This window comes from Grus americana, chromosome 10 (assembly GCF_028858705.1).
Source record: "Grus americana isolate bGruAme1 chromosome 10, bGruAme1.mat, whole genome shotgun sequence".
NCBI classification, from domain to species: Eukaryota; Metazoa; Chordata; class Aves; order Gruiformes; family Gruidae; genus Grus; species Grus americana.
Window position 1 is genome coordinate 10,870,144 of NC_072861.1, and position 24,628 is coordinate 10,894,771.

Below are 24,628 nucleotides of genomic sequence, written 5' to 3' on the forward strand. Positions count from 1 at the left end.
TCTGGAAACGTCAGCTGCTCCATGTGCCCAGTTTTGGAAACTGGTCCCTTTCAAGGGCTGGGAAAGGCCACAGACTCTAATGTGCTTATCTGTATGTGGGGGAAAAGAGGTGGCTTGTTTAAGGGGGGAAAGAAAGGAAAAAACCAAACCCTGGTAACACAAAATTTAAAAATGAGGAATTCAAAGTATAGTAGAGAGAAGGGTTCACAGCACTGCATCTGTCCTGCTGGCACAGGCGCTGGGCCAGAGACCACCTGAGTGGCCGAGTCTCCTAGTGCCCCCTACCCATAGGGTATAAGGGAATGATGGAGCTGAGCTGGGGTTTGTTAAGCCTGGACAGGATCTGTCTTCCTAGTCTGCTATTTTAAAATGCTATTGGGGTGACCAATGACTTTTTTTCTCCTTCTCCCACAGGATGTGCAATATTTGGTACAAACAAGTTGGGGTACAAAGCAGAAACATCCTTTTGCATGTATTTCTGAGGAAATGAAGCCTTTGCATTGTGAAAATGGCTTGGGATACATAGCAGATAGCTGCTGGTGGAAGCCTGTGGGTGGGAGGAGGACAGGAGGTGAGGCTGGTCCCAGCTGCCTGCCCGGAGGCCAGCAGGGATGCTGAGCCTGCAGTGCTGCCTGGGCTGCACAAGGGCTGCTGGCTCTCTTGGGTGTTTTTTTGCACGGTGTCTGGTCAGGTGCTGGCTGCACACAGGGCTGGAGGAACATCCAGTCCGGCCCTGGACGTCAGCATGGGGAGGGGGAGGGAGCCCGGGCCGGCTCTGGCGCCGTTGCTGAGGCAGCAGGAGCCTCAGCAGCATCCCTGAGAGCCAGGCAGGCAAACTCCTCCTCCCGCTCTCATCTCGTCTCTCTCCCTGCTTCCTTTGCAAAGATGGCAACCGAGGGGCTGCATGAGAACGAGACCTTGGCATCGCTGAAAAATGAGGCTGAGAGCCTGAAGGGCAAGCTGGAGGAGGAGCGGGCCAAGCTGCACGATGTGGAGCGTGAGTGGGGCTGGGGCGTGAGGGCCGTAGGCACGACCGGGGTGCTGGTGGCTGCCCTGGGCAGGGAGCGTAACCGCCGCACGCCCGGCACCGTGGGCTTGGCCTCGCCGGGTAAACACGAAAACGTGCTGCTACCACCCCAAAATGAGAGCGCAGCTGGAAGCTGGGTGCGCCTGCCTGGGAAAGGCAGGCATCCCGCTCAGGAGCAAGGAGCGGAGAGAGCCGCCCCCAGCGCGCATCTCTGGTGTCACGACAGTCGGTTTTCCATGTTTGCTCAAGCCCGGCAGAGAGCACGATGGGTGCGTGCGCTCGGCCGCGCTGCGCGATGCACGGCTCTGCGCCGGGGTAAATAGGAAGCGGATGGGGAGCGCGGGCGGCGCAGCCTCCCTGGGCATTCAGGGCCATGCAGCACTGGCTGGGCGTGGGGACGGCTGCTGGGCATCGCCCCGAGCACCGCGGGGGCTTCTGGCCTGGCTCGGGCTGGGCACGGGCAGCTGTGCTTTCTGTACTGCCTTTGGTGCGGGGGTGGGAGGCAGGGATGGGAAGAGACCGTGACATATCCCCCTCAGTGGATTCTGAGATTTGCATTGTTTGAATGCACATCTTAGTGGCAGAAACAAAGGTTAAACCCAACCTTGTGGAAGTCGGTGGGAATTTGCTTTAATGAGGCCAGGATTTTAGACAAGGTGAAAGGGCTTAAAAAGGAATAACTGTTTCCAAAACCAGCTCCTTCTCCCTCCTCCTTCCCCCAAGGAAATAACTTGCAGGGATCCAGTGCTGATTCAGAGGTGCAGGGTGAGTCAGTGCTGGAGCATTCAATGCGTAAAACACCGTTATCAGCTTCAGTTTCAAGATCTGTGGTTAATGTAACAGAAACAACATGGACCGATTTCAGCCCTGCCACCCCTGTTCAGGAAAAAATAAGCTAACTGTATTTTAATGGAGCTTCTCAAATAGGTATCAATTTATCTGTCATGAGATATAAAAATCCTTTATTATTTCATTTTTATAATTGCAATGTATTGCAGAGGGTTTATTTGAGAAAAATGGGTATATTACTGTATTCTTCTGAAAACATATAGCTCATTTTATTAGAAACATTAGTGGGTCATTAAAACTTTTATTTCATCTCTTTTGATGCCTTCAATGTTGAAAAGTAATCTGAGTCTGTATGCAGTGATTGAGCTCTTAGTGCTTTGTAAGACTGGGGGACTGGCAAACATTCTTAAATTTCAGGTGGGGAAGGGTTAAAAGATTTTTTTCTGGAGTAAATAGAGCATTTTCTTGTCTAAATTAGACAATCATATGTTATATGAGTATCCTATTAATAGGAATCATTAAACAAATGGAGATGGCCTCATTACAGAAACATTACCATAAATCATCATATTCTTACAGTGTAATTTCTGTATCAGAAGTAGTGGGGTCTCTGTTTCACAGATCCCTTAAGCATATACTTAAATCCATTTTTGCTCATGAAGACTTATACTTGTGAATACAGTGATACCATAACTTTGTGTATCATTGATAGTCATAGGATATTTATGTCTTTGTCATGTGTAAAATCTGTAAACTTAGGTTGGAAGGCTGTGTTTGCATAGCCGTCATGTGATTTCTAAGACAAAAGTCTTATGCTGCTGTAAAACAATGCTCCCACATGATACTTTATATCATTGATTTTGTATCAGAGCTTCTTTGCACTTAAATTATCCCCAAGAACTATTTCTGCAGAGATTGTAAATTTCAGAAGAGAACATCTCTTCTGGTTTTGGTTTGGGGTTTTTTTGGGTGGTTTGTTTTTTTGGTTTGCTTCCCCCCCTCCCCCCCAAACTAAAATTGTATCTTTCGCATTTTTTTGCTCTGATCATGACTTTCCCTCTATGGTTCCCAAAACAAACAGCTGGCTGAACTAGGATTGCCCTTATTTGTGCAACTGGTTTTGAACAGCAGCTCTCAAAAATGTGGATAGAAAAAGGAAATACCAAACGTGCATTTGATTTGTAATCTTACAATTTTAAGGATTCAATTCTATCGCTTAAAATGTTAGGTATAGATAAAAGTTTGTTCTGTTCATGTGATCCATAAATTTTTAAGGCCAGAAGAAACCATTGGGACCAACTGACTTCCAGCACAGAAAAGATCAAAGACCCAATAGTATCTGCATCAAGTCCACACCTCCTATTCAGGCCAAACAATATGTTTTAGAAAAATAGTCTTTTTTATCAGGACCTTTGTAAAACCACTCGAGCTACTTACTGGCTTTAGCTGATCTACTTGCCTGAGTGCATAATTTTCAACTATCTTGAAACAATATTAGAGAATGCCTCAAAATAATTATCTGACTCTAAAACCTGTGCTAGGCGGGTGCAGGATTATTATGGCTGTGGTTGAAGATAAGCGTCCTCAGAAAATCAGTAAGGCTAAACCAGACAATTCCACAGAGTCTCGGCTGCATTGACATAATGGAAACACTTTGTCCATTGTCTGTGAAACGTTTGTTTTTTTCAGATATGTTCTGGACACAAGCATCTTTCCAGCTGCCATAACAACCTCCTGTCCTGTGTTTTCATGTCTTTTGATTGGATTATTTGGCCCGTTTCCATGGTCAAAAGTAGAGGGAAATGTATCTTTTCCTCAGTGGGCTTATACGGTACTTTGAGAAACTTGCTTCTGACCTCATATTAGAGATGGTAAGGACAAATTGTCAGGAATGGTGGACAGCACTTGTCCCCTGGCTGGTTGAGCAGAGATTTCAGGTGAGAACATTATTCTGGCACAGCTTGCAGGGCTGGTGGTTTTGAAAGATAATTCTTCAGAAGTTAATCCACCAGAAATCAGTCTCTGCCTTAGGCAGAAAGTGCTCCCTGACCCTGCGCCAGGGAATGATGTCAAAGTTAAGGATGCCTGCTCTCTTGCTGTGACAAAGGGTGAAACAGTGCAACTCTAGAGCAGTCACCTGCCATGTGGCAATGTGGAGCTCAGCCTGCAGCATGGCATTGAAAAGCTTAAGATTTAAGATTAAATGAGGTATGAAAGAACCAACTTCTCCTCCACCAGAGGATCCTACTTGGGAAAGTTGCTTGCTTGCCCTCTGTTTCTCTTTCCCATATTTAAAAAAAAAAAAAAAAAGCTGACCCACCCATGAAGCCTTGATGTCCTTAGACACTGTTGAGAAGTTGAGTAGCACACTCTTATAGCAAATGCCAAACCTCTCTGCTCATTCAGAGCTGTGTTCTGGCCCTCATTGCTCCCCTGGCCACCGGAAGTGATGGCACAGCAGAGTAGAAGTCTCCAGTGCCAGTGGCTAGTACCTGTATCATACCAGAGCTGACTGTGACTGGGAGTCTCAAAACCAGAACAAGTGGTTTACCATTGAAACTTTTGGACATTTGATGCTTACCCCCTTCTTTTGTATGTTTTGGGTTTGGGTTTTTTTTTTTTCCCCCTCCAATAGCCAGTAGTGGCCTTCACCTCTGCTGAGTATCTTGAGGCATGTGTTGGGCTGGAGGCTGGCTGTGCACTTTCAAGCCTCAGTCAAACCGAGGATTTCCCAGTAAGAGGGGGGGCAAGGGGGTAATCTGGTTTCCAGTTATACTTGGGTGTGCTGGTCTACAAGAGCTTCAGCTGCTACAGCCCTGGAATTCAAGCCCTGAGTAAATTCATCCTTATCTTTATCTGGTGAATATGTTCATACACCGCCCACCTTGGTTTTACCGCCTGCCAGCTCTGAAGCAGAGTTCGTTGACTCAAGCTTCATGCATTAATTCCTCCAAGTGACATTACTCATAAACACAGTTGCCAGGGCAGAGCTTTGATGCAGGGCTCTCTAACCACCAGCTGTTTGCAGTTCATCAGGTGGCAGAGCGTGTGGAGGCACTGGGCCAGTTTGTGATGAAGACCAGGAGGACCCTGAAAGGCCATGGAAATAAAGTTCTCTGTATGGACTGGTGTAAAGACAAGAGAAGAATTGTGAGCTCTTCCCAGGTATGCTGTTGGGCAGATGTTTTTCAAAGCTACTGCTGGGCACTATACAAATCTTTTGGCTGTGCTGTGTGCCGCTCTTTGCAGATGATACCCGTGTATGTTGTAAATGTTTTCAAGATGCCCTTAAAGCGGTTCATTGGCAATGAATTTGTTCAGAGCACACAAATCCAAGCTTCTGATCATCGCTACACCTGTTGTAGCTAATACCTTAAATATTTCTTGTCCAGTCATATACAGATTTTCTGCATATTCCCTACTACAATAGAAAATAGAGAGAACTCATCTGAGGCCACTTTTATTTCCTTGTTCTTTACAGATAAAATATTTAGTAACGATTTCAGTTTATGTGTTCAGAGTAAATAATCAGGAAAAGGGAGGAAATGTTGATTCTTCTAGAGGTTTCTGTGCACACAAATTTCTTCTGCAGTCTGTATGATTGGTGCGAAAGCCTCAAACATTCTGCCAAAATTACTGCATTTACTTGAGCATTTTGTGAAACAGTCCTAACACCTGCTCAAGACCAGTCTCATGAGCTGGAGAGGAGGTAATGAGATAATTACTTTCTAGATCCCCTGGTTCATCCTGAGCCCAGTATGGCAGTGGGTGAGCTTTTTGCATCTCACAGCTGTTCATTGACCTATATGAAATCTGTCAGGGGTCTCACTTGAGGGATAAAAATAGGCAATCTGCATAGCAAGCCACCTTCAGTTACAGTGAGTTTTTACCATTCATGGTGATCTCAGCAAAGAGAATAATTTTAAATAATTAATGTCACATTTTTTAAAGTGGTGTAAATATCAGTGGGTAGATCAGAAAGCTGAACAGGCAAGTCGTAATGCATTTTTGCAATTTTTACTCTATTTAAGAACTGTAGTGAGTCCAGGTACAGCAACAATTGTTGCTTGGTAATATACATTTTGCTTTCATGATACAGGGAGGATAATAATATTATGTGCATAAGGCAAAATAGCTGGTGTGAGTGCAGCTGGCATACACAAAGTGATTGTGTTGCTCTCTGTGGAGTCTTCTTACGATGGCTATTTAGCAGATTGTATGAATGGTTAACTGAAGGTTAAGTAAGTGTAGTGAGAAGTAAAGGGAAAACCAGGAAAAGACAGGAAAGGGAAGATGACTAACCAGTGCAATGTCCATAAATAGTTCTCCTGAGTGCTGCCAGCTTGGCAAGTGATTTGTAATGCAGGCCACCTCTTGTATTTGTAAGTCCCTGTACTGAGCCACTGACAGGTGTCGCTTGGGAGAGGTGGCTGGCCTTGCAGGTGGTGATCACAGGCTGGGAGGAACATGTCATGGCTAGAAGGAGGCAAGTGAGGGCTTGCTAGTGGCAGTTTCCTGAGGAGATGGTCCTGTCCATGGCGTGTGCCGCAAGTGAGAGTTTTCATAAACCTGCTAAAAGGGAAGGGAAAAAAAATAAAAAAATAAATCAGTCTTTTAAGCTGACATCAGTCATCTTAGTGAGGAGGAGATTTACTTTTCTTCTGGCCAAAGACAAAACTCACGCTACTGAGAAGTGTCTCCTTGGCGCTTCACTGCGACCGTTGTGCTGCTGTTAAAATGGAGACAAAAAACAGACTGGGGGATGCAAACGAGCAGCAGAGTTTCCCCCAAATCTGGGAAGTAGGCTGATAGCCATGTCTCTGGAAGGCCTTAATTTCTCTTTCTGTGTACTTTCATTTAGGATGGAAAGGTGATCGTGTGGGATTCCTTCACTACCAACAAGGTAAGTAAAAACTTCAGCAAAAGTCAGATTTCTGTGCACAGGACAAATGATGGTGGGATAAGATGGAGGGCTGAAGGGCTCACAGGTGTCACAGGAGGCAGTGGGATGGTGGGTTAACATGCAAACCTCCACCAGCACCTCAAACCAAGAGGCTGAGGGCAGACCACCTCCCTTGACCCGTCTCTGAGTAGAGTCCCTGTCAGGGACTGGGGTTTGTCGTGATCTCTGGTGGGAGGCTCTGATCCAGCCTTTTCACTGACAGAGAGGGCTCCCAGCTGGGGGCAAAGCCTCGCCAGCAAAACAAGTGGCCCTCCCTGGGTAATCCCTGTACCAGGTGCCATGTGTGATCACCTGGGATCCTTCAGCCATGGTGTTCGCTATGAAATGGTGCCGCTGCTCCTCCAAGCCCTGCCAGGGCTGCCTTTGCAGCACCTTGCTCCACACAGCTGAGAAAAAACCAGCTCGTTTGTAACTCACTTTTCCACATGCAGCAGTGGGGACGTTTTACAGCACTGAGTAACCCAAATAAAACATGCTCTGTGATCAGTTTGAGGCTCATGAATAAGGTGGAAAGTGTCAGGGAGGGACTAGCTATCCTCCTGCTGCTCTGCTGGGTTCTACATTAAGGTTGTCCCAGCCTTACATGTGAGTAATGGCTGGGGGAAACACCTGTACCTTTCAGTGACCCTAAGGATGTCCCACAGAAATACTGAACTTTCTACTCTACACTGTTTTCCTTGCACTGATTAGAGAAACTGTGACATCCCAGTTTAAAGACGTGCTGTGTTTCAGGAACATGCAGTGACGATGCCGTGTACCTGGGTGATGGCGTGTGCGTATGCCCCATCGGGATGTGCCATTGCTTGTGGGTAAGTTCCCAGTTTCCACAGCGGCTTACACAGAGAAGCTTGATTTGTAGCGGTGTCCCGGTGCCTTCACATGCTGACAGCTAAAAGTTTGCGTGCCTTGACTGTGGGTGGAGGAACTACTTTCAGTGCCTCTGATTCTGTTCCCATAATGGCTCGTACACATTATCTCCACTGACTTCAGTGCAATAACATTTGTTGTGCAAGCGTGGAAAACAATCCTCTTTCAGCATTTATATCATGGGTTAGGAATTCTGCATGCATGCAACTTCCCTGTTCCAGTTTGGTTGTGTGTGTTGGATATATCTTCTAAGGGAGAGTGGTTTTAACCCTGTTCTTAATTTGTGCTCTTTCCTCTACAACATAGAGAAAGTCATTAACCATTACCAGCACATGCATAGATCTTGCCAAGATGGGGTGGGAAGAAGTAACCCCATCCTTGATAATCTTCTCCAAGTTTTCTGAGGGCTCAGGTTTGAAAAAAATGAGTTTATACAGAGGAGAAAACAAAGAGATGAGGTGTTGGCAAAACATCTTTTAAAAAGGGACTGGGTGGATCAGACAGACAAAGCAAGCTTGGGGCGAGGGAAAGGAACAAAGGGAGACTTTACTGTGCAGCTTGCAAATCTGGAAAGCAGCAGACTGAGGCAGACAGGCAGACTCCATAAGTGTGTGTGGAGAGGGAGTCCGGAAACTGTATGTTTTTGACTCAAACTTGAAGAATGGCAAGAAAGCTCTGTCTTCACACTTGTAAGAGAGATTGGGGGGCATATACCCGTTGCACTGCCTAATTCTGTATTTCTGTGGTGCCATCAGTTAAGTGCTGTGCACGTAATAAAAGGCACAGAAGCAGCACCTGGTGGTGTGCCGGGATCCCAGGGACCAGGGCAGGGCTGATGCACCACGGCTCTAGAAAAGGGTCAGACACAAGTCAGACCCTTCAGAGAAGAGTCCCACGTCTAGCCTGGCAGACACAGCTTAACAACTGTCCAGGAGGGACACACCAGCTGCAGAGGTCAGTGCTTCTGTTGCCTTTTTCCCAAACTCTTCTAAAAGCCCTCTCTTTACGCCTACTAGCTATACCATCTCTTCCAGAGGAGTTAGGTCAAATTAATTAAGGTAAAGAAATAATGATGCTTAAATACTGATCCGCACAATGACAGATGTCAACAGAAAAGTGGCAGTTTGGCTGTATGTGAGACATTAACCCTGAGGTGACTGCTATGCCACCTCCCAGTTTATACTTTTGTGAGGTTTCATTCAGTGCCATTTATAAACTCGATGAGAGTAAAAAATACTGAGGCGCAGCTGTTTGCGTTCTGTAAAGCAGCCAGCCTGGGGAGGCAGCTGGGGCTTCCCTGCGCAGGGAGACCCCGGACAGCACAATACAGGGAAGTCGGTACTTGTAAGGGTTTGGCAGCGCAGCCCTGACAGGTGGTTTCCTTCTTATCACCACTCGCCTTTTGTCGTTGCAGTTTTAACCAGTTCTCCTCTCTCTGTTATTGCTATTATTACTCTCTTTAGTGGCCTGGACAACAAGTGTTCTGTGTACCCTCTGACATTTGACAAAAATGAAAACATGGCTGCAAAGAAGAAGTCGGTTGCAATGCACACAAACTACTTGTCTGCCTGCAGCTTCACTAACTCAGACATGCAGGTAAATGCATTCCCTACCCGCTGCTCACCGTCCAGCAACACCTAACGTGAGCCACGCTCGTACGCGGTGCAAATAACCTGCCTTGCACGTGGGGCCCCCAGGGCCGTGTCCTGCCCCGGGTGGGGGCTGCTGGAAAACCCTCGCTGGGAGCAAGGAAGGTGCTGCCAAAACTGCCATAAGGAAATGCCTGTCACGACCTGTGGCCAGGCTGTCCTGCTTGCGCCCTGCAAAGGCCTGTCCCTTCTGCAGAGGGAGCTCACTGGTACCTGTGTGTTTTCTGCTCACTGGGTCTGTGCTGGCTTGTGCTTTTAGGAGCTCAAACTAATACAAATAGTTAAAAACCCAGCTGAGATAGGACTAGGTTGGGTATGTGCTATGCCATCCGGTGGAGACTGTGTTGTTTGCCTGCTTTGTCCTGGATGTCCAGCCAAGTGCTTTCATTCTTAGTATTTTTTGTTTGTACTAAGTGAGATATTTGAGCTTGAGGATGGCCCCACAGGGCCAGCCGTGTTGTCCGTACATGCAGTGGTGTGTTCCCCCAAGGGAAAGGAGTGATGCTTTCCCCATCTCGCAGCCAGGGGTTGGAGCACAGAGGGCCGCAGTGGGAGACGATGGCAAAGCCAGGAACTAAATGCAGATCTTCTGAGATCAGGCCAGCCTTCCTCTGTAGTGAATATCTCAAAGATCTCTTTCTCCAGGAACACAAAAGATGATGAAAGGAGCCAGGATAATCCCCTTGTCCTCTCTGGTTTTTGAATTTAATGGAAGCTCTGCTCAGTGCAGCTCTGCGGCAAAATAAGTGGCAGAAGGGAGCGTTTTCATTGCACTCTGTGTCAGCGGAGCTGCTGGAAAGGGAATACCTTGTCCCCTTCTTCCAGATATTTGGAGCTCTTCTGAAGGAAATATCAGCTTTCATTGCTTCTATTTCAGGACATGAGATGCCCAAGAGTATGTTGTTGTTTGCCATTCTATGGTTTCTGTAATGACTCCAAGGTGCTAATTTAAGTCCATTGCCATGGAAACAAGCAGTGAAGGTACCCAACGCTCACGCTAGCTTAGCCCTGACCTTGCTGTGCAGGAGCCCTGCATAATTAGAGCAGTCTAAATTAAGTGGAATATTTTTTTATGGGATAGAAAACCAGTATTCTCTTTTCTTGTCCATGCCTATATGCATCATGATTAAATCCTATGAAAGGAAAAACAGTTCTTTATTTTTTCATAATAAAAAAAAGTTGGGTCTTTTTTCTCCATATTAAATACAGCAAACTGCATTGATATTGAAGGTAATGTATTACTATTGTTAAATAATACCACAGTGGATTTAGGTGCTTTATTTTCAGTGATTCAGAGATTTTAATGAAGACTTTAAAAAGAAATTTTCTTGTGATTGATAGGCTTATAAGTGATCATTTATAGCACTGCATGTTATTATTGAAACAAATACAAGCAAGTGGGTTGGCCAAGCTTCTGTTAGGACACTGTTATGTAGGGGATCCTAGAGAATCCCAGATTTCTTATCTTTTTCTTTTACATAATGCCCTCAGAATTAAAATTATTCAGTAACTCTGAGGGTGCACAGTGCAACAAGCACGCTGTGCAGGAGCTTTCCCAGCTGTGCGCAGAGCAGCTCTGCTCTCCCAGCTCGTGTCACTTGAGGGATGTGGTACCTGTCCTGGAGCAGCCCTAGTGTGTGGTGAAGGTGTCCCCCAGCCCAGTGCCCTGCAGCACCCAGCACCACTTGGTGTGCCCACAGGCATCTGGCAGTGCAATGGAGAGACAGGAGATCTGGGGGTGGTTCACTGATGAAAGCCACTCTCAGGCTGTGTGGGTGCTGAAAGAGGGGGTCCCGTCCTTGTTCCTCATCATGTTCCCACTCTGGGCCAAGACAAGCACTGAGCTGCAGAGCTGGGCGACCTGCACACCTCGTTCTTGGTGCCCCAAATCAGTCTTGCTAGAGAGCCTCCCCTGCCTCAGTACGCAGAGAGCTGGGGAGCCTTGCTTCCTAAATTAGGTATCTGCAGCTCTGCGGTGCGATAATGCTCCCCACGTGACAATGCTCCGCATGTATTAATAGCAACAGTTAATTGGGATCTCAAGTGTTTTGCAGGCAGCCGTACTCCCAGTGCGGCAGGGCTGAGAAGCAGGATGAGGCCCGTGGCGATGTCGGAGGAGGCAGAGGTGAGGGTGGCCCCTCTGCCCAGCCCCAGTGCGTGTGCTCCTGGTGAGCAGGGACTGTGTCCCCGCTGTCCCCTGCCCTGTGCAAGTGCTGCCTCTTGCCGCCAGGCGCCAGGCGAGGATCCCCGTCCAGTGCTGCCAGAGCCCCTCGTGCAGCAAGCCAGAGTCTGATAGCAAAGATTGTTAATTCCTTTCTGGTTTTGAATTTTTGGAGTATGGTTTGTTTTTCAATAGCGATACCCTGAAACTGAGTCTGTAACGTTTCTCTTTAAGCATTAGCTGGAGCTCTGGGTTGCCAACAGACCTTTTTCTTACACCTTTAGCTACTCCTATTCCCCTCGCATCTTTCTTACATGCTATTACAAGAGCAAATCTTCAGAGCTGAAAGTCTTCGTTCCTCAGCCAAGTACAAATATTCCTCAGAACAGAGAAGTTCATTGATCTAGGCTCAAAAGCTGGCCAGAAAACAAGTCAGGACTCTCTTCTGCTATTATCATCCTGCGTCTCTCTACTGCAGGATTCAGAACAGTCTGTTCTGCAGCTTTGCAGACCTCTGTTTATGGGAGGAGTTTTTGGAGCATCTGTCAAACATGTTCAGTGTTTAACCTTTATGCAACTCTGTGAATGGTTTCATGATCATGTGACCATTTTCTTCTTGAAGAGTATTTTAACTTCTAACTACCCACTGGGATCCCTTGAGTTTCCTCACTAACCATCAGAAAAACCCGCGTACAAGACTGAGAGCCCTCCGAAGTTCACCCTTGCCTCCTTCCACGCTAGTACAGAGGGACCTTTTCAACCTACAGAATTTGTGATTGCATAACAGCTTCTGGTGCCAAGGGGAAATTTTGAACAATTGAGCATCGTCAGGATTTAGCCACAATAACAAGCACTGATCACATGTGCTTTCTGCAAGCGCTGTAGCAGATGAGGGAAGCTGTGAGCTATGTTCGGTCAGTGTATGTTCAAGCCGTTTCACACACAAATGGTTTTGGACAAGTGAGAGATGATGGACTTATCAAACAACTGTCTAGACAGGCTTACTTCCCTTTCAGAAAATCCATGTCTTAAGCCTAACTAATTGGGTTTAACCTGGCTATTTCAAGCAGAAAAAAAATTAGAGCATTAAACAGGTATACTTAACTCAAGCAGTTCTTCTCTTTACCCAGGTTGAATTCCAGCAGCCTAAATATGGATAGGGTTAAATACAGGGGCAGACAGGAATAACGGTGTGGTTCTACCTCCTTTTTGGAGGATATTGAAATGCCAGCAGATCCTTACTGCCATCAGTTCTCCAAACCCTGCTGCACAAAACTGACCATTATTGAAACACTGTGTAGGTATAGCTGTGTCAATACAGCTCTCCTTTCCAGTCTTAACTTCTTTCCTTAAAAATAAAAAACATAAACTCTGCTTAGATTCACGTTGTTTGTGTGGCTTTGATTTATTGCATAATATCTCATTAAATTAAAGCTGTCCTTGGTGTATGTATAGGATGTCAGTTGTGTCTTTGTGAACTTGAAGATCATCTGCTGATTTTTGTATTGTGACTCTTCTTGCCACATCCTATAGATCCTGACAGCAAGTGGAGATGGAACTTGTGCTCTCTGGGATGTCGAGAGCGGGCAGCTTCTACAGAGTTTCCATGGTCATGGAGCTGATGTCCTGTGCCTGGACCTAGCCCCTTCTGAAACGGGAAATACATTTGTCTCTGGGGTAAGCAGGAGCTTCCTGTCATAATATAAAATTAAAGAATGTGGAAGGGAAAAGGCAGCAAAGCAGGAGGCTCGTGATCTTATGCTGGAGTATGTGTTGGAAGCCCCAGTGCAATCCTCTCATTGCAAGCACATTTTCCAAGCTGGAGCAAATTAAACCCCTGACTGTGGGGTCAAACCCACCCAGCCAGTCTGACTGCAGTTCTGCTTACTTAGCAAATTCCACCCCACACCAAAGCAATCCAGCCCGAGATCAAAACAACGCCTCTCCAGGGAAGGGAAAGGCTCAGAGTTAGAGCAGCGGGCTCCTACCACAGCGGAGGTGTGAGCCCCTGTGGATAGGAGCCTGGCACAGCAGACGACCTCCCACGTTTGGCTCCTTTCTCATGCCCAGCTCTCTGGAACCAGACGGGGTGAGCCACGTGGTTGCTCAGGGCATCACAGTGGGGCTGCAAATAATGTGTGTGCCACTATGTCCCCCAACCGCTCCCCAGAAGCCAAGGGGTAGCTTGGATGCTGGCTAAACCCTTGTACAAGTGGATGCAGGGAAATGAGGTGTGGCCACATCTTCAGCTGTTGCTGAGTCCCCTGTGCCTTCCAGCGGTACCAGAGGCATTTAAAGCCCCTTCGTCAGTCAAACACTGCCCGCTCCCTGTCCTGGCCCAGAGGAACACGCAAACCTCTCTGAGGATGCAGGACAGGTCTGGGAAAGTACCCAGAGCATTTCCAAATCCTGTCCTGCTGCTGAGGCATCGCCGTTTCCAGGCAGCCAAACCATTGGCATGCAGCCTGGCAGTGAGGCAGGCAAGGCATAAAGGTGAGTGAGATGGGGCTCAGCTCCTTTTCGAGGTGGTCCTGGTCTTTCCCACGTCAGAAATCGAGTGTGCAAGTGAAAGCTGGCAGGAGCTGAGGGCTGACCTCTCTTACTGGAGGCAGGTTGCTACCAGTAACTTTGCTGAAGGTACCTGGTTTCCAAGCCCCACTAGCGCTGGCCCAGGGCTGGTCCTGTGCTTGCTGATGGAAATGGCCCTTGTGCCAGAGGGTGCTGACCATGGATTAGGGGTTTCCACTTGTGCTCAGAGTCATGGTCGCATCCCTACACAATAAACTGGACCTTTTCTGTTATGGCTCTCGTATCAAATTTGGCTGGCCCATCAGGAGCAGAGCCCAGCTCGCTGGCCCAGTCTGCTTCCTGCTAGCACAGCTGCTCTGAAGCGTGACTGAAAGCTAATTCCATCTGAGTGCATTACTCCTCCTGGGCTTTCCTGTCATTGAGCTTGCTTCCCAGAAAGGATAGATTCATTCTCCCTGGGAACAGCTCAGCTTATTATAGGGCAAAGAATCGCAAGCAGCTATGGTACTGCTAAGAGAATATGTCATACTTGTGACAATGTAGCAGCTTGGGCATGTCTGTGCTTACAGGGACTCGCTTAATTCATCACATGCGAAATACCACTTCAGTGAAGATCTGCCTTACATCATGTCAATGCAGGTATAGCCAGAACAGTGCAACCTGAAGGTATGGTAGCATAGAGAGACTCCCTGCATATTGTGCCTATGTAATACAGCAACCTTGAGCTGGAATAAGCAATGCCAATACATCAGCGTGTGGACAGAGTGTCGTTACATTTAACAACTTAACCGAGAATCCCACCCCTCCTGGGTGAGCTCAGGGCTGTGTCCCAGGCTGTTGTGCTCAGTGCCCTCAGAGTGCCGCTCCTTGGGGCGACTTGGATAGTACTCAGGGGGCCCATCTCTTTGCAGGTGGTTGCTGGTTTCTCCTTCAAAACCTTAGAGTCAAAGCACCAGCTTGTCAGATTGGTCTTGCCCCCAAACTCCCAGAGAGGCCAGTGAGAGCAGTGCACTTGGAAGCAATACGAAGGGCTGGGCTTGGGCTGTGGCAGCGCTTGAGAGTGAAATATGCTGAGTCCAAAATGTTCTCTGTCCTGTTTGGTTTCCTCTGCACAGAAATCACAAGTTGATACAAAGACACATTACCTCTTTTAAATAGTGACATCATAAGTAAAAAACCTGGGATTTCATTTTAGCAGGAGAATTAAAAAAGGGAGAAATATGTGAATTGTGAAGAGACTGTTTAATTTAGTTAGCAATCATTTACTTAATAATAAATAACGCGTGGCACGGTCTGCTGCGCAGGACGCGCTAGCTCGGCAGAAGCAGCAGCCGCCTGGCCTGCCCTGTGCTTCCCATGCAGCCTCAGAGAGGCTGAGCCCCCCAGAGCTGAGCCTACCTAGGGCCTGCGCCCTCAGCAGGGTCATATTTATTATAATATCCCGTCACTCTTAAAAGACCATATTCTTTTTCCTGTCACCGCGATTGTGACAGCAGTGACACATTGCAGCTGAGAGCGTGCCCCTACGGTATGAGATGGTTCCTGCCCTGAGGATGTTACAGACTACGTGGGCTGAGCCCCTTGCCCGAAGCATTCAGGGTGCCGAGCACCTCACAGCAAGCACTGAGAGTTAAACGATCTTTTCAAAGCACAGCTTGGAAGGGCAGGTTGGAGCTTGACAATGAGATGAAATGCTGTTGTGCTGCTTTTCTCATCCCAGCCACGCCATTGAGCACATGGGTGCAGAGCCACTGCAGGGGTTAACTCTGGTAGGAGACTGGAGGAGACTCCAGATGCACTTATTTCCTGTTTCAGTGTATGAAAAGAATTAGTTATAAAACTTTAAATGCTGGGTATTAATTTTTTATATTGGGCATGTTAACTAGTAAGGGATTGAGTCAGTTATGCAGCTCTGTGGCACGGTGGGACTGCAGCCACAGGTACAGCAGCAGCACAAGCAGAGCAGGGCTGTGTGTGTGGGACTGCCTGCACAAACACCCCCGGCCTGTCTGCACCCCGCTGTGCTGCAGGGCAGCGTCGTGGCCCCGCCGGTCTGCGGCACTGCTGAGGCTCCAGCCTCTGTGGTGTACTCTGCGCCTAACTGCAGCTGCACCAGGCGTGGGGTTACCAGTACAGCTGGGTCTGGGGCTGCTTTGCTGGTTAAATCCCCTCAGAGCTGTCGCATTCAGAGCCTTTGAATGTAGCTGGGCTTGATGACATGTATCGGGCACGAGGGGCGAATGTCAGCATTCGTACAACTGTAGTGAATTTTTTTGTCTTATTAGGGATGTGACAAGAAAGCCATGGTTTGGGATATGCGGTCTGGTCAGTGCATCCAGTCATTTGAAACCCACGATTCAGATATCAACAGTGTCAGGTCAGTGTGTTTCTGGGAGAGGGCACATTTGTGATGTTGAGCAATGCACTGGTTCTATTTTTGAAGTCTGACCTCATCCAAGTAACATAATGTGTTCTGGTCTTTTTTTACTCATGCACAGATACTACCCAAGTGGAGATGCTTTTGCCTCTGGTTCAGACGATGCCACGGTATGTTACTTCAGCAACCTAATTTAGGGAAGTTCTGTTACTTCCCAAGTCAGATTTTCCTAAAAGACTAGGCCACATCCACAGAGGACTTTAAGTGACTAAACTAGGCCTGTCACACCAAAGTTGCAGCAATAATAACGCTATAGTATAATATATATTAAATGCTATATATAATGCTATAGGGAAAATCTAGTAACACTTTATAGGTCACGTCTGCAAACTTTTCTACATGAGGTACTGTCTAAATACTCATTTCAGATTTTCTGTGTTTTGAAGTTTTATGATCAAAATGAGTTGTCTTGCTGGAAGAGATTCGGCTTCGTATAGTTGTTGATCACAGCTTGGGAGGAACCAGATGAAATGCTGCAGCCTGTGTTGGGAGGAGCAGCACAGCGCAAGGGCATGAAGGGACCCTGCACGAGTGTGCACGTCCTGGCAAGCAGAGGGTCCGCGGGCTCAGCGCGGAGCTGGGCAGCCCCGTTCAGCTGGCCTCCGCAGCCCCGTGCATCCCGAGGCGCAGCCCCAGGGTGGCCTTGGCCACGTAAGTCTCCCCGCTGTCAGCCTGACTCACTGCCGATGCTCTTCACTGGGATGAGTCACCGCATCCAGGACATCCTAGATGATACAATAGCTCTTAGTAGATCTTACTTATCTATGAGCAAGCTGCTAGGAGGGCCACAGTATGTTACTGACAGGCAATGCTGGTCAGCACATTGTATGCAAAGTGCCACTGACCTCCTGGTGCCTTCAGGCCCCTGAGTGATGCACAGGGCTGGTGGCTTTTGCTGCAGCTGGTGCTCTGCCTGTATCACGGCCCTGCAGAGACTGAGCTGGCGGTTAAGTGTAAGAGCAGAACGTCTGGGAGGCACCTGGCACCTTGTTTCTCCTGTCTATTCAAACATCACACTGAGTTGCTTGAGGGTGAAGACTCTTCCTAAAGTACTCTACCCTCAGAGTATGTTTTGAGTCTGCTCCAATTCTAGCTAAACTCAACAGAAACATTCCCTTTGTCTTCACTGAATGTGGAGACCTTCCAAGGCTCTTCTGGAGAGACTGTACACTGCTTTTAGGTCCTAAAAGCTGGGATTATAAATTAATACCTCTAGCTCTGTGGTGAGCCTCTCCACACATTTGGATGCGGTACTGTGAGCACTTGAGATGCTGAGGGAGTGAGATGGAGAAATTGTCCATCATTAAATTCCAATGAGAGCACTCTCTTTTTAAGCCCAGTACCACAGACACTGGACTCCTGTGCTTATTAATTTATTTGATGGGGGTTTTCTCTCTTAACTATTCCTGACACCCCTGACTTGAGCAGGAGAATGGGAAATTCCATCTCTGTACTTTTGACAGGTTTTGGCAGTTTCCATCTACTTCATTCTTTAAATGAAGAGGTTGGTATTTTCAGCGTTACTGATACACTGACTGGTATCCTTGACCTGATTTATATACTTAGGGATTTCGAAGAACAGATAATCCTGACTGTCTGGAGGGAAACCATAAAAGCATGCTCACATGGCAGTGCTGTCACCTGCAGTGACCCCAGCTCCTATCAGGACAGTCTGATGGAATTATTCACCAGCGTGGAGCACTGGGAGACCTGGATTTCACATACCTGGCAGCTCCTCACTGCCCTGCGAATGAAACAGCCTCTCCTTTATGTGCAGGCTTGAATATCAGCCATTTTTCATTAGTAAAGTCTTAATATTAGCAAACCTATCTGGCCACTGTTTGCTTAAACATAACCTATTGAGGAAGGTTTTCAGTTCAAGTAGTTTCAGAAGTGCATTTTGATTTCAGGGCTGACAGCATGCCTTTCTGCATGGCAATGAAATCTGGTCTGTCTATACATTATTTCCATGTTAAACAAGCCGAAGTATGCTGGCAAATGATAAAAACAGGAAGTGCAGGTTGTAGAGGCGATTGGAGATTTTCCATGAGAAAAGAAAACCAAAGATCTGTACAAATATGTATTATTTCACTGGAATTATTTTCATGTAGGTTTTTCAGACAGAGGCACCTCACAGAAGAGCAGGGACTGTTTGCTCTCCTGTCTTACGTAAAGCAAAGACTACCATCTAGGCTTCCGTGTGCCAGGGGACTCTGAGCGCTGTGCCATGTGGTCCATGTTCTCAAAGATGACTGGAGATTTAATCCTCTGTCTTCCAGACTCCAGCTGTGGCTAAACTGTTGTCTTTAGAGACTGTCTCCTCATGCACCTCCCCAGCAGCAGGATGCCCTTGTGTAGGAAACCACAGCGGGGAAGCAAGAGGGTGGGGGGACTTTCAGTGCGCAGCCATGGTCCAAAACCCACCACTCCTGTCTTTATAGCAGGACAGGCAGGAGGCTTAGAGAAGTGGTTTGGAAAAGTAAGTTCTGCACTCAATTTATACAAAACAGCCTTGCGTTGCTTAGATCCCTGTTAGACTCTAGTGGAGTCCCAGTTACATTGGGCAGAAACAGCGGAAGGAAAGAAGCCAAGCAGCGGCTTTCCCTCGGTGGCTGTTAGGCTGCAGTCCTTCCCACTCCCTTTTTTTTCAATGAAATGTCATAGCCATTGACTCCAGCCTTTAGTGAGGCATGTGTGTTTGTTTTGTTTTAATCCTAGTGTCGTTTATATGACCTTCGTGCTGACAGAGAAGTAGCAATTTATTCCAAAGAGAGCATCATTTTTGGAGCATCCAGTGTGGACTTCTCTCTCAGTGGTGAGACCTGAATTTTGGAGGTTATCTTAGTGTTGGGGTTTGAGAGGAACTGTAAAATTTTGCCAGTTTAATTTGATAAAGCATTTGTTATTAAAAGTTATAAAGTAATACTAAGTACCAAAAGAAACATTTAACGCATGGAAGCCTTTTTTTGCCTCTGTAAAAGTAATTACTGTTTAAATAATCTAGCTGGCTATTGCTTCATTGTAGCAATGAAAAGTATTTTCCTGGCCCTACTGAAGGCAGGAAATATTTTGCCATTAACTACAGCTGGGGTAGAATTTCACAATAATGATTAAAAACATTTCAAAGGAAACATGAAATGTAACTAGACTATTAAGTGCACTTACATAAATAGTTTATAAAAGGATAATGAATGATTAATAGGTAATAGAAGTATGTTAGAGGAGCATGAAGACAGACACATTACTATTTTTCACTACAAGTCCGGAGGCATGAGCTTGAGTCTTCTTTCTCTTGCCCCAGCACAAATGCAGAGCTCCTCCCGTCACTCTGCGTGGGGATGAGTGGGTGGTGGACTGCCCGCCGCTCGGGACGGAGGCAAATGGCTCTGTCGTGGTCACAGCACCGCAGCTTGTTCCGTTGGGGACAATGAATCACTTACCAAATTGTCTACTAATCATTCAACCATTTGTATTCAACTTCTTGCGTAAAGTCTGAGCAAAATATTGTTATCCTGCATTAGCTGTTGAAGTGCTCTTCAGTCTGTCGTGATTTGGAGTCAGCCCCCCATCTCTAATGACTGAACAGATTCTATAGAATTTAACTCCATTTTAACTATGTTTTTAACTAATAAATTTTAATGGGTGCAGCATTAGCATGGATAGCGCAGCACTGGAGCAGGGGTGTGTTGAGGAGCACAGCTAGCCTGGGGGGAGCAGTGGTCAGGGCTCGCTGTGTGCAGAGGCTGGCACGGGAAAGCTGGGTCGTGGTCACTGGGAGATGAATGTCCTGCGGAAGGCCCTTGCAGTAGGAAACAAGTCAAGACACGTTACCTACTTAAGACCTCACTTTGTAAAATCTCATTCTCTTTGTAGGTCGCCTACTGTTTGCAGGCTATAATGATTACACCATAAATGTCTGGGATGTGCTGAAAGGGTCCCGTGTATCCATTCTGTTTGGACATGAAAATCGCGTCAGCACCTTGCGGGTCTCTCCTGATGGGACAGCATTCTGCTCGGGCTCCTGGGACCACACTCTCCGAGTAAGTGCTGGGAGCACCTGCCTTGAGTGAGTGCTTCTTTCTTCGTTTGATTGTTTAAAAAAAGGGGGCGAGGGGGAAGGGTTGTTACAGGAAAATTGACTCTACAGGGAGTAACGAGGATCTAAAACTACAGTGTAAAACATGAACAGAAAATTCAAATTAAAAAAAATCCCCACAAAGTGCTAGCTGAACTGTTAAGGAAATTTTGAATTTATGGGTTAAATAATATCATTGCTGCTGATACACTGGACCACTAATCTGACTGCCTTTCCAAATTTTAATTAAACGTTTGATAGAATAGTCAATGTCATAAACAATTGTTCAACTTTCTCTGCAGATCTGGGCTTAACCTGAGATCCTGTATGCAGAATCAAATGAAGACTGATACCCTGGACTACAAAAACTGCATAGAAAAATGTCACCCTGCAAAATCAAGTATTTGCTACGCTACAAAAGAGTGACACTGAACCCACAGATTAACACAACTAGGTAGAAAATGTAATCTGCTTGAACACATAGCAAACGTCAACTTGTAGTTAAATGAAATGTTTTTAATTCTGTTTTGAAACTATCTTCTTTTATTAGAACTAGTTTAGATAATTGTAAAGGGACTTTTCTCTGAAGTCACCTGTATCATAGAATGGAGTATTTTGGTGCACATTATGTATTTCTTTGCATGAATTTAATTCCTTTTTAAAGTAAAAAAAAAAAAAAAAAAAAAGATTCCTGATTTTATCAGGATGTAGCCTAAGACTTTGGAAACATTCCATAGTAGTGCATTGAATTTTGGTGTTGAAAAGTGGAAAGAAAAAACAATTCTGATACTTTATGATGGCATTATGGATGACTGAACCTTAGTAGTAAGTAGAGGAGCAAAGGACCTACTGTGAAGGTACTGGTTGTTGTCATAAAAATGTATTTTTTGTACAAAAAAAGGAATCCTTTCAATCCCCATTTTTTCCTATCGTCTTTTTAGATAGAAATAAGTATTTCATCTCTGTTACCTGAATACAAAGAATCTAAATATATACAAAATGATAGGCTGCAAAGATGAGGGATATAAACATGATTTTACATAATCATGAGGTAATACTTAACCAGTAGTTTCTTAGAAATTTTTAATTGTATCACTTGGTGAGTGAATTTTCTTTTACTTAAAGGAACACTACATGCTAAGCACTAAGGGATACTACACGCTAAGCACCGTTATACCGATGGTCAAATCTTTTCCAAGTCAGTCATAGTCATTCTATGGTCATGGTTCTTACTTGCATTTTGAGCAGTTCATACCACTTTGGCAGAGCAATGTAGCTTAAATGTGCGTTAAGGCAGTATGTGCCCATTTTAAGGTCCTTCTGCAACGTCAGAGCAGCGTAAGTTCATGCCAATGCAAGTCAAACCTTACAAGCCAAATTGTACAGTCCTTACTCCAAGTTATCTCCCACTAGCATGGACATAGTTTTGTCGTAGCTGGACTTGAGAATGATCAACAGAGAGTGGTTGAAAACTTGCTCTGAGCCACAGTCCTGCCAGCATTTGATGCTGGGTTCACCAGAGCCCGCAAGCCCATCTGATCCGGGAGCCGCTGGGTTTCAGGGAAGCAGTACAGCCGGCCACGTTGCTGGCAGCACCCAGCCCTCCGCATGAGCACGGTAATGCATTACAAACTGGCAGGAGTACCCCATATGGAGCTGATGCTCTAGAATTAAGATTTAACCAGATAAAGCTGAGAATTGTAGAACCATTGGGAAATTATACCTGCATTTATACATTGAAAACCATTGAGACCAGAGTGTGTCACCTCTGCTCATACTGACGGGTGCTGAGCCTACCCTGAGCAGAGGCACGTAGGGAGCAAAGTGCTGGAGTAATGCTGGGGGCTTGCACGGTCTGGCCTTTGAAATGCAAGTGGTGAGGTACATCTCTGAAAAGATCAAAGGTATGATTTATATTTAGATTGGAACAAGAGGAAGCAAGCTCACTGATCGCTGGAGTCGGCTGTTCATGTAAGTTTGATTATAATATCCTCGTTCCATTTGAAAGTGGGATTTTTTTTTTACAATTCCATAAAAATTGTATTAGCAACAAAGTCTCCTCATTCATGAAAACATTAGGTTCCATGAATCCATAACCAATTAACCTAGGGTACTGGCACTTGTATCAGCCTTCAGTCCCTAATGAAATAGTTCAGCTGTTTTCACTTGGAAAAGTCAACTCTGATGCTTTGCAATATTTGTGGCAAACTATCCCTGTAACAAACTGAATGCACTATGGAAATGTCATATAGAGCTCACTGTGCAATATCGAGTCAATACACTGTACACATTTGATCAAAAGATTAATATTAATGTTTAGATAGTATTTATTGGTAAGATGTTTGTTTCAAACCTACTACATTGTATTGATACTTATGAATGGCCTAAATACAATAAATTGTATTTTACATATTGAGAACATGTTTATAGTCGTTTTTCCCATCAGTTAGGTACTTGTAATGGTAGCTATTTTTTTCTGGTTTTTTGGCATTTACTTTTTGCACCGTACAGTTTCTTAGATCATTTGTCCTGCAAAAATCTAGGGTGAAATCCACATCTACCAGAAAATTGCTTCTGGAATATCTTCTGGAAATACCCAAGGTGAGCCAGAGCAACTGAGAGCGAGCAGTCCTTGAAAGTACCTGAAACTCCATCTGAGCTGCTTCTGCATTCAGGAGGCCAGAATTCAGGTCAGAAGGATCACAGCTAACGTGTCATGTTTTCTTTCCAGATCCTCATCACCATACCCAGGAGTGCACTGGAAGATGCAGAGTATGTGTTTTATGGGAGCGCAGGATTCTCCTTGCATTGCAGCGGGACGCCAGTGAAAGCTGGGCACTGAAACGCTGTTGAGGGTTTGGGCTGTCACTGTTTGGGTAGACTGGATTTGCAGATCACCTTGAGGTGCAGCAGGAGAACTGCGCTGGGGTCAGCTGTCCTTTCCACTTTATCAGTGTAGGTTCTGCGGTCAGCATGAAGGTGGTTGGTGGCAGTGCTCAGTTCAGCCACTGAAAAAAGGACCTCCTTCGTTTAAGCAGATTGTTTCGTTTCCTTTCCTCTGAGGGGCTGGGGAAAGCGCTGAGCCAGCTTGTTCTGAGTGACATCAGTGCCCAAACCATCACTGGTTCCAGTGAGAATGATGCTGACATTGCTTTCTTGCACTTCTGTTCTTGCACTTCAGGGCCGCTGCCTGTGGACTGCATGGACTCGGCACCTGGGAAAGTCACCTGTTTGTTCCTGAGGGAACAGTGAAAGCCATGAACCGGGACAGGCCTCAACTTCCCGTCAGGTACACGAAGGTAGAGGAACAGGGCACTGAAGTATCCGTTGCTTCTCTTATTCAGGGTTGGCCAAGGAGGCTTTGGAAAACCCAGTGTTTTGAGACACCCCCCTCGCTTTGGTCTGTCAAGTTATTTGTGCCTTGGAAACGCCTCTATTCTTTTCCAGAGGGAGAGGCTTTAACCTGCATCTTGTCCTTTCCCCAGCGTGTCCCAGCCTTGGAGAACAGCCGTGCAGCTCTGGGTGCAGCAGGGAAGCAGCAGTGTCCCACCAGAGCCCCGGCGCTGGCCCTCCCTTCCCGACCCGCTCCTCTGCTCAAGCTGGGAGGTGAAGGAAAAGCAGTCCCGAAAGGCTATGCAAGCATGCTATAGCCAGGTTAAACGTATGGAGGGTGAGGGAGCTATAGCTACGGCAAAGTCACTGTCAGACAGTTCCGTCCTGTTAAACAAAAATGCTATATAAACAGGAAGGGTGTAAAAGGATATTGCTAGGGAAAGAGCAGCCTCTCCCTCTTGCTCTCTGCTGTGAGGAATGCAATAGGAAATTCCTTCTCCAGGATTAACAATCGTAAGGAAAACTAGTTAAAAAAGCATGTTGTGTAAAGCACTGGTGAAAAGTCAAGATAATTCCAGCTCCTGCTCTCGCACATGAACACGGATTAGATTTCCCTGCTTAAAACCAAAACAAAAGTCAAACATGGGGATGTAAAACTAAGAATTTGCCTTAGGAATGACTCTTGATAGTGATGCGAGAAATTGCAATAGCATTCCAACCATCTATTTTTAGTTTTTCTAACAGGGATGTAAAATGGAGACAGAGCTGTAACTCAAGATAGATGAAGTGGAGCAGTTC

General features: G+C 46.1%; 1 protein-coding gene across 1 annotated transcript; it reads left to right on the top strand.

Moving 5' to 3' along the window:
* The first annotated feature begins 699 nt into the window (after window positions 1-699).
* Window positions 700-22,916, top strand: GNB5 (G protein subunit beta 5). The gene is made up of 11 exons (XM_054836652.1): window positions 700-997; window positions 4,845-4,981; window positions 6,678-6,719; window positions 7,512-7,588; window positions 9,110-9,242; window positions 12,990-13,133; window positions 16,271-16,362; window positions 16,484-16,532; window positions 19,141-19,237; window positions 20,296-20,462; window positions 20,800-22,916. The coding sequence occupies exons 1-11, from the start codon at window positions 886-888 to the stop codon at window positions 20,809-20,811; spliced, it is 1,062 nt and encodes a 353-aa protein (XP_054692627.1). The 5' UTR covers window positions 700-885; the 3' UTR covers window positions 20,812-22,916.
* Window positions 22,917-24,628: the final 1,712 nt, after the last annotated feature.

Excerpts from the sequence above, each read along its gene's own strand:
- GNB5 (XM_054836652.1), top strand. The coding sequence starts at position 886 with ATGGCAACCGAGGGGCTGCATGAGAACGAGACCTTGGCATCGCTGAAA. Across the intron at positions 998-4,844 it reads CAAGCTGCACGATGTGGAGC|TTCATCAGGTGGCAGAGCGT; the intron begins GTGAGTGGGGCT and ends AGCTGTTTGCAG. Across the intron at positions 19,238-20,295 it reads TGTGGACTTCTCTCTCAGTG|GTCGCCTACTGTTTGCAGGC; the intron begins GTGAGACCTGAA and ends TTCTCTTTGTAG.